We start from the raw sequence: 14,677 nt of genomic DNA, 5'->3' as shown, positions 1-14,677 counted from the left end.
CCTACAAGATTAACTGCATTAGCAGGTAACAGGTAAAGGCTTTTAACCTTGCTGGGGTCGTTTGACCCCAGTACTTTTTCCTGCCATGGCAGGGGGTCAGGCTTGATCTGCTCAGGCCCCTTCCAACCCTACCAACTATGAAACTCAAACCAGCCGATAGAGGCAAATGCATTTTATACTGAAACAGTAGGTAACTGATATATGAGTAGCTTCATTTTGCAAAAGATAGTCAAGGACAAAGCTAGGACAGGTTCTTTGTGAGAGCTGATGTAACTAAATGTTGAGATCAGAATCACCCCTGTTGGACACGTGTATTCTGTTCTTAGTTTATATGACTTCTGAATATAAATCTTGGAATTAATCAATGTCTCCATATATAAAAAGTGCGTAGTTATAAATAACTTCTCAGCATAAGATATGAGTTTAATATTATCGTTGTTCATCACCAGCTGTTTGAATTTGTATTTATCTTCATCAGGAGTTCTTGTTCTGATCCCAGAAGCTGTTGAAATGAGATGCTTCTGCCCAGGTGGTGTTACCAAAGTGGGAAATTAATTTCTTTGAGTTGGGTGTCAGGTCTGGGAAGATTGTTTCAGCAGGGAACAGACCCAGCTTTCATAATGTAATAATGTAGCCTGTAGTAGAGAGTTCTTGCTATTTCAAGAGATGTCATTTTTATCAAGTTTAGTCTGGGATTTTAAAAGACAACTTAAAATAAATCTATATTTAAATGCCCTCTGTACAGTGTAGGTTATAAAAAGCACAAAGCTTATGAAGCATGCAAGCTAACCTTAGGTGGACCTTATACTGTGTGTTCTGTGGAATTATTTATAATCAAGAACTCAATCGAGGAACCTGTTGGCTGTCCTCGATTTACACTTGTAGGAGGTAAGGATGGACAGCACCTTGCAAGATCAGGCTCCAAAGGAGTAAATGAAGCTGTGAAAGTGTCACTTAACTCGAGCGTTGTCAAGCGTTGTTTGCTTATAAACATGGCATTCTGATTTTTAAGTTCCAAACTATTTTCCTAAAAATATTTATATAAAAAATCATGAATTTGTTTGTGTTGTTGCTATGGCATTCAGTTAAACTGTATGCAGATGCAGATTCTATTAATAAGGAAAAAAATGAACTGTGTACTTCAGTGAACAAAGATTACCCTATGTTTGTATTAGAAGGTTGCTATGGCAGTGCATATGGTTTTATTTGGTGGAAATGTGTGGTGCTGTTGAAGGAAGTCATATGTATGCAGGACAAACAAATTGCAGCAAACAACTCAGAATAAATACTGAAAATGAAAGGGTAGTTGTAGATGACATTAAACCAGGAAAATATCACATGCGTAATGCAGCTTTTTTCCTGCCAGTCTCTCTCTAATTTGGTAAAAAAAAAAAAAAGGTTGCACTCCTACTGTGTCCCAGCTCTGTCAGACTGATCTGTTGGACCATGGCAGTGTTTCTAATTATGTTTTTCTTGTTAAAGCTCATTTCCTGGGCTAGCTCTATGGATCATAACACTTGTTTTGGAGGCAAAGTTTCATTGGCTGGATCTGTCTGTCTTTTTTTTTTTTTTTTTTAACCACTCATAATTGAACTTGCTGAAAAGCCCATTACATTAGAAAAGACCAAATAGTTTTTTCAGTAGACTTAACTAGCAATAATATAAACCCTGGAAGCTGCTGGAGACTTGACTATACCAGTTCCTGTTGGTGCTAGATGGGGGGTGGGTAGATTTTTGGAATTTTTTTGTTTCTTTTGTTTGTTTGTTTTTAATTTCCTTAATATGGGCACAGCACAAACAATGCTGCTCTTCTTCTTACTCTTAGGTATACCCTTTCAGGCTAGGCTGCACATTGGCTGGTGCTGTGGGAAATTTTTCAGTGAGATTGACACCTGCTATGTTTTTTTCAATAGATAAATAGGATGTCAGGACCCAGGTTTCTCAATCTGTCTTCTTTTAAAGCTGCTTCATTTTCTTTCTTTCAATACCACCAAGGGAAGAAAAAGAAACGTTCTTCCACAGCATTAGCTTGTTTTCTCTTTGCCCAAAAGAAAAAAATCCAGCCCACCACTTCCCCAACAGATCTTGGCTATTGCTTGATGGAGGTGCATTTTTTAGGGGGGAAGGGGGCAGGAAATGTTCATGGTATTTAAAATGTTTAATTTTGCTTAGTGCAGTATTCTCAGTAGTACTCAGTAATGTGATAAGCTGATATTGCCAGAGTTCTCCATATACTATTAATGGAGCTTTTCAGAGAAATTGGGGTTGTTGAGCCACCCACACAGGCAGCCAGTATTGTCCCATAGCATGCTAGTATCAGACTGCAAAGCTGATTCCAGCTTGGTTTTTGTCCTCCTTGATCTTAGTTAAACAAGGATCTGTGATCTTTACCACAGAACTTTCTTCCAGTATAGCAAGACAGAAGTTGGCTTCTTATTAACATAAATAGCTTTGTAAAAGCTAAAAGATGGTCATGTCTGAAGACGGTGGTAGTACAATACTTCACCTGTCTTCTAAACAGTTCAGAGGAAGGGTATTTGCTGCCAGCTACTGTTGACTCCAGGAATTTTTTTCTAGAATCTAGATGCGTATTCTGAGATCCTTCCATCATTTCCCTTTTGAAATGCTCTTTCTTCTCCCATGGGCCTTCAAGACAAGGCGCGGGCAGAGTTCTCCCACTCCCCCCACTGCAGCAGGACATAGTAGCTAAAACTGCGACCTTCTGACTGCAGATGTAACTGCTACTTAATAATGCCCCTCTAAAAGGTGGGGGGTAACTTGCATTTGGCAGACTCCCTGCACTGCTGCATAAATATTGTAGTGCTCTGTGGCAGCAACGCCCAGCGTTGCAGCCCCATGGACTGAATGGGTAGTGTGGGGTCAGTCCAGGGGGTGCAGTTCAGCACACTGGCCCAAATCTGGCTGTGCACTAGCCCTATTCCTCTTGCCCAGATCTGACCTGCCGGGCTACCTTAACTGGCCTTTGGGGCTCCCCACAGGACCAGAAATTGACAGCAGGGTGATTTAGCTTTTAATGTTGCCTCCATTCCCTCTCTGCCAAATTTCTAGATCCTTGGGAAGCCTTATGGGGCAGATGAGACAACTCTGAGGGCTAGATCTGGCCTTTGGGCCACAGGCTAAGCACTCCTGCTCTGTGACGCATAGAGTTCCAATACCTGAGCTCTGGCCACGTGTATTCCCTAGAAAAACATGATATTACACAGCCCCAAAGCAATGGAACTTCAGTGAGGGTAAGAGGAAGAGCAACAGGACTTATTTCTCTCCGGGTGTTTAATTTTGTTTGTTTGTTTTCTTTTTTTCTTTGTACCACTCTGTTTGAAAGAGATGTCTTGTTAGTGTGTCTACTCTAAATTCAGTCTAATGAGCTTTCTGGGCATTTATGATCTTATTTTTGCACATGCTTTTTAGCCACTAAAATTCATGTGGTGGTGCAGTGATAGCATGGTGATGTCAGCACAAATCTCTTAGCTTTACCACTGCAAACCTTTGAGAGTTTGTACTGCAGTTTGTTTGTCAAGGCTTTGTAATACAGTAGAACTAGGTCACCTGCCTTCTGAGCAGATTGGATGAAGATATTTGCTCCCAGCTACTGCTGATAACAAGCTGGCATAAGAATGCATGTCGTGTTTGTATCTTACATCAACACAGCTTTTATCCTGAAGGAAAAGGAAACAAATGTGGTGGAAAGAGGAATAAGCAGAGGCATAGCATGGTCATTCAGTGCCCGGGGTTGGGGAGATATGCCAACCACTGTAAAGTAGGGGAGGGGAAGGGAAGTCTTACTTGCCCAGGCTCTCTGCACATGGAACACAGCTGGTACTGCTGCAACTGGTGCCTTCCCGGTGCAGAGATCCTGGGGAGCAGAAGGTGTTGGGGGGAGGGGGGGAATGGTATTCTGCGTACACTCCAGATATACTGCTCGGTGCAGAGCTGCTCCTATGGCCAAGTAGGGGTACTGCAGGGCTGTCCCTGCTGTAATAAACACTTCCGGGGGAGAGGATTCTGGTGTCCCCTTGTAGTTAGTGTCCTAGATCTGATGCCCTACTCATCCTATCAGAATGACATTACTGTGAATGTGTTTCTTTTTAGTCTGTTTGTTGAATCATCAAAGTGGACTCTATTCCTCAAGGGCCTTATTTTGATCTCATAGATTCACAGAAGTTTAGGGCTGGAAGGGATCTTGATAAATCATTGGGTCCAGCCCCCCTGCTCTGGGTAGGAACGACTGCTGGGGTCAAATAACCCCAGCAAGGTGTGCGTCCAGTCTCCTTTTGAAGATCTCTAGGTGCCTGCACCACCCCTGCTGGGAATCTAGTCCAGAGTCTGGTCTCACAAGCCATGAAGAAGTTTTTCCTAATATCCAGTCTGAAACCTCCTTCTAGGAGTTTGACCATTGCTCCTTGTTTTCCCTGGGGCACTTTGGTGAATAATTGTTCACCTAGCCCTTGATGCTCTCCCCAATATATTTCTACACTGCCCCCAAATCCCTGCAAAGTCTTCTCTTCTAGGCTGAATAGTCCCGTATCTGGCAGCCTTTCCTTGTATGGCTTGCTCTTCAGGGCTCTAATCATATGAGTGGCTCTTCTCTGGACTCTCTCAAGCTTCTCCACATCCTTCTTGAAGTGGGGTACCCAAAACTGGATGCAGCAATCCAGCTGCAGCCTTACCAATGCCAAGCAAAGCGGGAGAATAACTTTCTTTATTTTGCTTAAGATGCACTGGTAGATGCACGCCAGCGTGGTGTTTGGTCTGCTAACAGTAGCATCACACTGATGGCTCATATTCATTTTATGGGCCATTATGACCCCCAGGTCCCTTTTGGATGTTTTGTTTTATCCAATACTTTTCTTTCTCCTCGTCCCTCTTAATTATATATTTCTATTTAATTTTGCTTGTAAGTAGATTTTACAAAATATTCTTGAACATGTCTTTATTTTTCTTTCTAAGCTTCTGTTGGCACACTGAAGGCTTTTTCTGCATCATAGTTAATATTCATGTGTACTTTTGGAGGACTGTCTGAGCAGAAGTGTTTAACAATGCAGTATGTAGAGAAAACACTCCTTGTAGAGAGTGAAGAGGTGGCTTTAAACCAACTGACTAGGTTCACTTCCACTTACCACCTCTGCCTCAAATACAGAAACAGAATAACTGAGGAGCAGGCCTTATGTCTTTCCATCAATTAAAAATAGACTCTGTACTCTCTATACATGGCCAGCCTTCTATTATGAGCCAGGGAACTTGTCCATCTCTGTTTGGCGCATGTTGTAGTGTATACAATGTGACTGAGTAAAAGCCAATGATTGAGGAGGAGGAAGCATTGCTGGAAGACAGCTGTGCAGGGCGATGTTTGAAGCTTAACTGAGCTTTTTCCTTTCTGAATTCTCATCTGTATTGTTAATTACAGATGAGAGTTCCTCTGCTATAGAAAGGATGTGGACAAGTAGGAGAGAGGCCAGCAGAGGGCAACAAAAATGGTTCAGGGGCTGGGGGACATGACTTGAGAGGAGAGACTGAGGGAATTGGGCTTATTTAGTCAGCAGAAGAGATGACTGAGAGGGGATTTAATAACAATCTTTGGAAAGGTGGTTTCAAAGAGGATACAGCTAGACTTCCCAGTGGTGGCAGATATCACAAGGAACAATGGTCTCAAGTTGCAAGGGAAGTTTTAGGTTAGATATTAGGAAAAACTTTCTCACTAGGAGAGTAGTAAAGCTCTGGAACAGCTTACCTAGAGACGTAGTGGAATCTCCATCCTTGGAAGTTTTTAAGACCCAGTTAGACAAAGCCTTGGCTGGGATGATCTAGTTGGGGCTGGTCCTGCTTTAAACAGTAGGTTGGACTAGATTACCACCTGAGGTCCCTTCCAGACCCTATGATTCTATGAATTATTCTAGTGACTTCTGTTCCCGGCAGTGCTACAGCCCAATTGATATTAATAGGATTGTTCCATTATAACTGAGCAGAAGGAGAAGGTTTAGCTTATTTAGGTTTCTGTTGATAAAATATGTTTTTTTCCCTTTTAAAATCTCAGCAAGTTTCTAATCATACCATTGTAGTCTATGATTTAGTTAGATTTCAGCAGTGCTATGGCAACAAAGTTTGGAACCTGGGGCAAAGCCCACAGCAGCATCTCAGCCTCACCCCGTGCAAAGATTTGGGGGCACACGGCCCCCCCTCCATGCTTGCCTGGGAGTACACACAGCGGCAGGAGCCGCCCTTCCCCCATCTCCATGCCCTCTAAAACAGGCTGCTCATGGCTCCATCCCGCACCCTGCTCCATTCGGGCAGCATCTGTTGGCATCGCTTTGACACCTGGGGGCGTTGCCCTGCTTCCCCCCCCCCCACCCCCCTTGCTACAGCATTGGATTTCAGAAGCTAGATAGAGTCAGACTTCGTCTTGTTACTTCCAAGGAAATAAAACTCCTTTGGATGGCTCAGTGTTTTATGGTTTCCTTCTGATCTGGTACTGAACCAGTGTCGCCAACATATTGCTGGAGAGTACGGCTGGATTTGGAGATGAGAATAAAAGTATTCAGGATCTCCATTTTTAATAAAAATGTCATCATAAGAGAACATATTGTTAATGCTTTTATCCTAGCCAGACTCTGATATGGATTTTTGTGTGGTCCATCTTGAAAAATTCCCCTTCTGGCCTCAGTTAGAAAAAAAAACTCATAAAAAAACATATAAAATTACTTTTCTATGATGGCTGATGCATTTGAATCCCATAGATGGCTGGATTTCAGAGGTGAATGGAGTTGTTAATATATTTCATGCATATAAAGTGCTTTGGGCTACTGCAGGGTGTTCTATAATACAAACTGTATTTAGCAGTCGCAGATCAGTAAACAAAATTCTTGTAGCGCTTGCTTCATCTGTTCACGAGTTGTAATTATTTGGCTGGTGTCTTCAAAGTTTAGGTACCTTAGTGATGGTTCCTTCATAATCTCTACACAATTCATGTGTTTCTGGGGATTTTGCACATGTATTAAATGGGCAGAAAAATAATTTACATGCATAAAGGTGAAAAATTGTAATGTGCCTAAGTTAAAATGGCTATGAAGCAGAGCAGGCAGTAGCTTAGCACAAAAGGGTCAATCCTGCAAGGTGCTGAGCTCTTTGGCTCTTACCCAATACTCAGGCATGCACTTAATTTAGGTATATGCCTACTCTTAAGTCAACTAAACTATTCACATTCTTAAACTTAATCTGGGCAGTATTGCAGCATCTTTCAAGGGATCTCAGACTCTCAGAAAACAGGCTATGACTCCTCCCTTCATGTATTTAGTGGCTCCTATGACACTTAAATCCTGCAAAATGAAAACTCACTTACAGATGCAAGTTTCTAGTCTTCGTTTGCAACAAACATCTTCCAAACATGAGCTGAAATAGGTTTATGTTCTCATTGGGAATGTGTCTACAACCTGTACTGACATACAAATAAAAACATCTTCAATTAATATACACTTTTCCTTCCCTTTAGGAACTGGCAAGTTCTAAAATGTGAAACATAACAGCATTTCCTTTGGATAGAAAAAGGGCATTTTTGAGAGACATTTAAAAATGCAGGAGGGGTAGAAACACTAAACAAATATTTATTCAACCCTTCTTCTCTAATGACTGGGCTTGGAGAAATGCAACTTACTATATTAAGACTGGGTCTCACTTCCCCCTTATCCCCAACGGGTTGCAGCCCATGTTTCCACCTCCCCCCCAGGCGGCTCATCCCTGCAGATCTGACTCTTGTCCCTTCTGATGCAATCATCAGGAAATTTAACTGCAAAAGTCTACCTGTCTGCTGAGCAAGCAGGTTTATAACTTGTCTTAGTGGGTTGGATTCTCCTAGTAGGGACACCCCTGACACAAACGTCACCTGTCTTGAAATGTAAAGTCTGCTAGGGGCACTATGGTCTGAGGCTTTTATAATATGCACAAAATGTATTTTTCCCTATCCTCGTTTTTAGAAATGGCTCAGTTGTTTCTCTCATATTAGTTGAAAAAGAGATGCAACCTGGGGCAGTTACCAGGAATTGAAAATTTCAGCCTACAGATCTAAGTTTGGCAAAGTCATAAGCAGCTGTCATTGTGGTCTTATAATGGCAAATGTTAGGAAACCTTTAGTGCTAGATAACAGCCCTGCATCTTATATGGGATTGCCTGGCTCTAAGCCTGTATCTGAAGCTGCTTTGGGGGAATAAAGATGGTCAAGGATTAGTTCACTTTTAGCAAGAAGATAGCTTTTGTGGTGAACATCTTCACACATCTGCTCCCCATCAGTTTGCCTGTTTGTAGTACAACTTCAGAGGAATTCCAGCAGAGGTGGCTGAATATATTTCTTGAATCTTACTTCCTGGTGAGTGCTCTAGACTTGCCTGTAATTTTTTCCCCTTTTTCAGGGGAAGATGATATAAAAAGATGTTTTTCTTTGTTGCCTTATGTGAATAAGGTAAATAAACATGCAACTCAGTACGTGTTTCATGGTACTGATTGTTTTAGTATCTAAGAGGAACACTGGGCACAAGAATAGATAGAACTTTGGATTACATTGGCGTTTGGGTTCTGTTCTGGTTCTCATCATTGCAGTGTTTGAGCATTTCCTATGTGAATAATTGGCATGTCGAGTTCTCGACTGGATTTCATGGAGTCTGGCCCTGGTTATAGGAAGTTCCACTCAGAGTAGAATGGTTGGTCTGGTATTGTTAGTGGGTGTGTGAAGCATGTAATGACCTACTTTTCAACATGCTGAGCACCCCTAGCTCCTCTTTACACAAGTGGTTTAGGTGCCTCTTAGAAGTAGCCCACTGTTTTTTTGTTTTTTTGTAGCACGTATCAAACAGGAAAGAAATCATGGGCCTTAAAAGGGGATTTCCATGTTTTGTTTTGCTATTTGCTTGGTAAATAAAATTACAGTAATGATCATAAAACATAGTTGTGCATCCTGTTTTATAGCTTGAAGGAAGCCTGTGTGCATACTCTTATCTGTTCATGTACAAAGAACCTGGTTTTCTGTTAGGGCACCGGAGAGGAGGCAGATGCTTCAGAAAGAATGACGATTTTTATGCAGGTGTGTAGGAGGAAGTGGTGGAAGGTAAGGGTGATGGTTTCTCTGACAGTGAGATACTTCGCTGCAGCATTCTCTTTCTCTGATGCTTCAAAAAGAATGTGCTTTTCAATATATTCTATAAGATGCATTCTCTGAGTAAAATCCTGAACCATGGACGTTTTGTTGCTGACTTTAGCGTAGCCAGAATTTTCTTACCCTCTTTTAATAGGATAATTCCATTTTGTATACCCTAGTTCCTATTAATAGAGCCTACTCCTCCAATTCTTGCTCCCTGATTCCAGTTAGATTACTCCTGTTAGTGAAAATTATAAGATCAGGACTGTAATTTACCAAGCACTAAAAGCCAAAAGTATGTCATTCATGCTGGGACATGACTACTATTCTGTTTTACAGTAGACTTGGAAGTGCCATGTGCATATTTAAAGGGCACTCACCCAATTTAAATATGGGTATATTAAAATATAATAACCCATTGGTACAAACATACTAAAATTTGGGTTAGCTAAGAATGTAGCTATTATGTGCTTGTTTTTGAGGGACATGTCCCTTTAATACCTTCCCTGCAATAAGCCAGCACATGCAACCGATGAAACCAAAAGGTAACATGTTGGCAATATAGTCTATGCATCTGATGTATAAACCATTCACTGCTGAATTTAAATAGAAGCCCACAAAAGTGTTCCATTGAGTTTCACACCTTTACTACCAACAAATATTGTACTGATAAGTTTTTGGTATGGCTAATATTGGCGGCCAGGTGGTAAACAACTAAAGTTTTGAATGCCTCGAGGGAGAAAACCTGACTGAGCAGAAACTATGGTTATAATTTTTCCGGCAAAGCATCACCTGCCAAATGAACTGAGCTTTGGCTACTTGTTTGATTTATTGAATATTTATGTCAGACTTTCATGGGAAATTAACCTTAACCCAGCACTGGACTGTTGATTTGTCTTTTGCCGTGATATTTAGTAACTATTTTACTTCTGTGAAAATGCAAGATCCCTCATCTGTTTCTGTACAAGGATTTGCTTTCCTGCTTAAGAGTACTGTGAAATGTTTTGCTAGAGGACTAAGTTGATGACCAAAGAGGAGGTATGAGAAAGAGAAACCTACTCTGTCATAGGTTTATTGTAAGCCCTCTGTAGTCTGCAGCTTTATGACATACAACATTAATGTAAACAGTGATGCAACTTTCTCTGTGTCCTAGACTTACAGGAAGAAAAATATTTTATGTCAATCTACCCTTTGAATAGTTGAACTTAATTCATTTCACTAAAACATTATTATTATTAACATGTTATTTTATATGTATACATTCTCTTCTCTTCCTTTTTATGTGTGTGTATATAGATATAGGAAGAGAAGAGAATGTCTGTCTGGCCTTTACTCTCTCTATTGGAAAAGTACTTGAAATTCCTAGCATTCTTCTCCTGTTAAAGGCATGTTTACTTTTAATCACTGGGTTATTAGGATTAACACAAGTCATTGCTTCAAGCTCATTTAGTTTGAATTTAGTGAAAACTAACTACCTCCTACAGACTCTATGAAACATTCTTTTTCCACATAACTATTAATTTGTAAGAAGCAACTATTGTAAGTAATGTGATCCCTGGCTAGTCATTCAGTCTCACCATTTCACAAAAGTGTGCATGTATTATATATTCTTGTGAAGCACCCTATTTTACAAATTCTAGCAGAACTTGAATATTATGACAATAAGATTAAATCAAATCTTTGATATGGCGACTGCTTTTTTAAACACAACTAAGCTGTTTTCTTTTCTATTCTATAGCGCACAGGGCTGCAGACTGTAGAACAAATTAGAATGTTCCCTTATCCACAAAGAAAGTCAAAATAATCATTATTTCCACGGTAGTGCTGGTCTTAGTTTTCAGAGGGACTAAGAGTTTATAGAAGTTTAATCTTTTAAGACAGTAAGTCCATATCTATTTCCATTCAAAATATTCTGCTAAGACTATTAGGTAAATATTTCTTTATTAAATGATTAATTCCATAAATAAATTCTTTTAATTCATTGAATATAAAATTAAAATCATTTACAACTTATTCCAGTATTATGGGGGGGTCCAAAAAAAGCTACATTTTGATAAATAAAATACTCAGCTTTAAAACAACTGATTTCTGTTTGCTATTAAACTAAAGTTGGTACATAATAGCTGCCACACGTGAACACTTCAAAGTGCCCACCTAAGGAAGGAATGTAACTTCCAACTTGTGTTTGGGGGGTGGGGGAGGGAGGGAAGCATAATGTTAAAACTGAACAGTATAGACAAATTTAAGTTTTCATAACCAGAACAAAGATTTATCTGATCAGTTACAAACAGAAAACAGTATATCAATAAGATAAGGTGCTCCAAAAAGAAGCAATGAAGTTGCTCCACTATTATGAAGCTTTAAATATGCTTAAATCTCTGCTGCATTAGTGTCCAGTTGCACAGTGCACTCGTATGATCTCAAATGTTGCCCTCACATGGACAAGGCACCATTTTCCACCATTAAAAAGTTCCTTTCTCCATTGCTTGTTACTTAAACTCTGTTAACATCCCACCCCAGTCACAACTTAGTCCCTAAATTTGTGGATGTCATTGAAGAGTCTGTAGTAGGGGTAAGCTTCACTTGCATGTGGACAGTTGTAGTTGCATCTGCAAGACTGGATCATCATGACGTTCTTAGTGAAAGTTTCTCCATCATCACAACGGAACCTGATCTTGATAGTCCTGGTCTGCTGAGGAGTACAGCATCTTCCATCCACACAGGAGCCACAGTATTTGGGACGATACTTCTTCACACTGGAACATCCAGCATAAGTGAACTTCACTGGGGCTTGGGACTTCTTAGTCTTGGTGCATTTCTTTCCTTTCTGCAAGAAAGAGATAGCAAATAATATGGTTAGTAGAAAGTCTATATCCAATCTCCCATCTCTGCCCAGGTCAGTTATTTAGCAAGAGTGCCATCACAGGGATCTGGATTTACCTTTAAGGAGCCATAGCTTGACTGTCCACATGGCCGCACTTCACATATTCTGCTCTCCTTGATAAGTTTGCAGTCAGGATTATCATTCGTGACCCGGGTAGAGAGGCCAGTTCCACAGGTCTTTGAACACTGGGACCAGGAAGTTGTTTGAACAATGCACTTGGGACTCTCAAAGGTTTGACTGTGTGGCTCGGATCCAAAGACTAAAAAGGAAGAAGAGAGAGGAATTTGGCATGAGTTTCTCAAGTATTTTGGCTCCATCCCCCCTTCTACTAAACTCTTCCCTTCTAGCCTAGCCCAACCCACGACCATCAGGCACCAAGTTGGCATACTCACCAGGCAGCATTTTCAGCCCTCCTTTCACAATGGCAATTAGCTCGTTGTTCCTGGTTAATTCACCTTCCGAAGCATCCAGACCTAGCTCTTTGCTGAAGAAGCCTTCCAGGTCCTCCAGGCCATCTTTGCTCTCATCACACATCCACTCCTCACAGCACTGGCCTGGGACTTTGACCAGCCGGGGGCTGGAGCAGCCCAGGTTGGGGAGGGAGAGCTCCTGGGGGCAGAGTGGGATGCAGCCCACAGCTCCATCGATGCATGTACACTGGTGCTTGCAGTTGGGCTGGAAGCTTTCTCCATTCTGGTAGATTTTGGAGTTATATTCGCATGGCCTCCCCTCGGACTGGGCTGCAGAGGAACAAAGAGTGAGGAGGGGAGTTAGAGGTGAGATGCTCTTTTCAAGGCAGGCAGATTTGCTGCTCTGTTAAATTCGCTTTATGGTAACATCCCCCAGAGACTGGAGGCTAGAACAATAAGTTAGTCAGGAATCACTTTTCCTTCTGCGCTTTTAGTGGAGCCCAGACATACTGAATCACATTCCAGACTGCTGAAGTCATGTGCCTTTCTGCCAAGCTACCAACAACAAAGCATAACCATACATGGACTCCAAATTACTAAACTTCGCCACTCTGGGGACTGTTATTTTTTCAAGACAGCCAAGCCACAAGTCTCTTACCTCTGCAGATCCCCTTCAGAGCCGTGGGGCTGGCGCCGAAATTGCATTCCAGCCCCTTGGTGTGATCGCAGGGCTGGCTTTTGCTGCAGTCCTCGTTGAGTTGTTTGGCGCAGACCTTGCAGCATCCGCAGCCGTCCAGGACCAGACCCACTCCTGGGGCACACTTGGGCACTTGCAGAGGGCACTGGCAGGCGGCCGGGCACGTGGAAAGCACCTGGGGGGCCAAGCAGGGCGCGCCGGTGAGTCTCGGTCCCAACCCGCACATGCGCAGCCCCGGCATGAGGGATCCGTCCCCCCCCCCGCACCACGGCCGGGTCGCCCCGGCACGGGCCCGCTTGGCGCAGGGGAAAAGACCCGCCGCGTTGCGAGGGGGAAAGCCCAGGCCGAGCCTGGAGGGGGCGGGTGAACTCACCAGCCTGCACAGGCAGAGGAGCGCGGCGAGGCGGACGAGGCTGCGGCCCTGGCAACTCATTGCTAGCGGACGAGGGGTCCCGGGGGCGGCTCGGACACGAGGAAGGAGCCGCGGGCTGCTCCGAAGTCCTGGCGGGCCGGGAGGGCGCGGGTGGGCTGTGTGGCGGCGGGAGGGCAGGGGCTGGTGGGTCCGGTCCGCTCCTCTCGGGGGTCCCGGCGCCGTCTGAGCAGGGAGAGCGCGAGCGGCTCCTTATATAGCGCGGCCGCCGCGTGCTGCAGCTGCACTGACGTCGCGCGTTCCAGAACGCCAAAGCATCCAGCGTTCCAGGCATCTCCGGAATGTCTCTTGGCGCGGGCCGCGGCCAAGCCCCGCCCCGTCTCGCTCGCACCTTCCCCCGGATCCGCCGCGACCCTCCCGGGGGTGCTGCGCGCTGTGCTTTAGGGACTTCGGGGCCGGGCGCTCGGGCAGGGGTTCCGGAAGGAGGCAGCACATCTGCCGCGGCGGGGGGACGGATCGGTGCCTGCTTCGGGTGCGCTCCTGCCGGGGCCGGGCGCCTGCCTGGCGGCCTGCAGCGTTTGTGAATGGGGCACGCGCACGAGCCCGGCTCCCCCGCACCTGGCGCGGCTCCACGGAAACCTCTTTTTTTGTTGTTGTTTCTTTGGTTTTGGTTGCGGGGGTTCCCCCGCGTGTCTCGGGCCGCCCCGCCTCGGGCCGCGGGACTGCATCGCCCTCCTGGACCCGCGCCCCAGCTCCCGCCCTCGGGAGGCCAAGTTTGAGCACGTGTGTCTGTGTAATGCGCCGCCCGGGCGGAGAGGAAGGGATGGCAGACGGGGCGGCCCTCGGCCGCTGCCCTCCGCCGGGATCCCGGGCCGCACCACTGAGCGCTGCGCGCAGCCCGGAGCGGGGCTCCGCGGAGCAGTGAACTCCGGGTGACCCGCTGGGCGGTCGCAGTCAACATGTGCCCGAGCCCGCGGTAACTGGGCAGGGGAGCCAGCCCGCTTCGTAGGACTGCTCCCACCCGGGGGCGCGGGCGGGGAGGCTCCGCGGGCTCTGCTGCCGTTTGCCCCCGTAGTCAGTCTCCGGGCCCGGTGACCGGCTGCAGTCGCAGCCCTGGAGCTCCCCGCTCCTCTAATTTCTCTGCATAACCAGGTGCAGCGCCGGGCTGGGAGCCCCG

At 44.5% G+C, this 14,677-nt stretch overlaps 1 protein-coding gene across 1 annotated transcript; it reads right to left on the bottom strand.

Annotated features, from left to right (window-relative positions):
- Positions 1–11,063: 11,063 nt before the first annotated feature.
- CCN1 (cellular communication network factor 1) lies at positions 11,064–13,704 on the bottom strand. Its single transcript, XM_090049441.1, has 5 exons — positions 13,504–13,704; positions 13,092–13,305; positions 12,416–12,763; positions 12,080–12,282; positions 11,064–11,966 (listed from the first exon to the last, which is right to left on the bottom strand). The coding sequence occupies exons 1-5, from the start codon at positions 13,561–13,563 to the stop codon at positions 11,667–11,669; spliced, it is 1,125 nt and encodes a 374-aa protein (XP_089905567.1). The 5' UTR covers positions 13,564–13,704; the 3' UTR covers positions 11,064–11,666.
- Between the last annotated feature and the right edge of the window lie 973 nt (positions 13,705–14,677).

This window comes from Crocodylus siamensis, chromosome 5 (genome assembly GCF_052110815.1).
Source record: "Crocodylus siamensis isolate JL-2025a chromosome 5, ASM5211081v1, whole genome shotgun sequence".
Taxonomy (NCBI): Eukaryota; Metazoa; Chordata; order Crocodylia; family Crocodylidae; genus Crocodylus; species Crocodylus siamensis.
This window is presented reverse-complemented; position numbering and strand designations above follow the sequence as displayed.

Bases quoted from the DNA above. Each gene is read 5' to 3' on its own strand.
- CCN1 (XM_090049441.1), bottom strand. From the start codon at position 13,563: ATGAGTTGCCAGGGCCGCAGCCTCGTCCGCCTCGCCGCGCTCCTCTGC. The intron at 13,306-13,503 runs GTGAGTTCACCC...TTGGCCCCCCAG, and splicing joins TCCTCTGCCTGTGCAGGCTG to GTGCTTTCCACGTGCCCGGC. The intron at 12,283-12,415 runs GTGAGTATGCCA...CTTCCTTTTTAG, and splicing joins AGGGCTGAAAATGCTGCCTG to TCTTTGGATCCGAGCCACAC.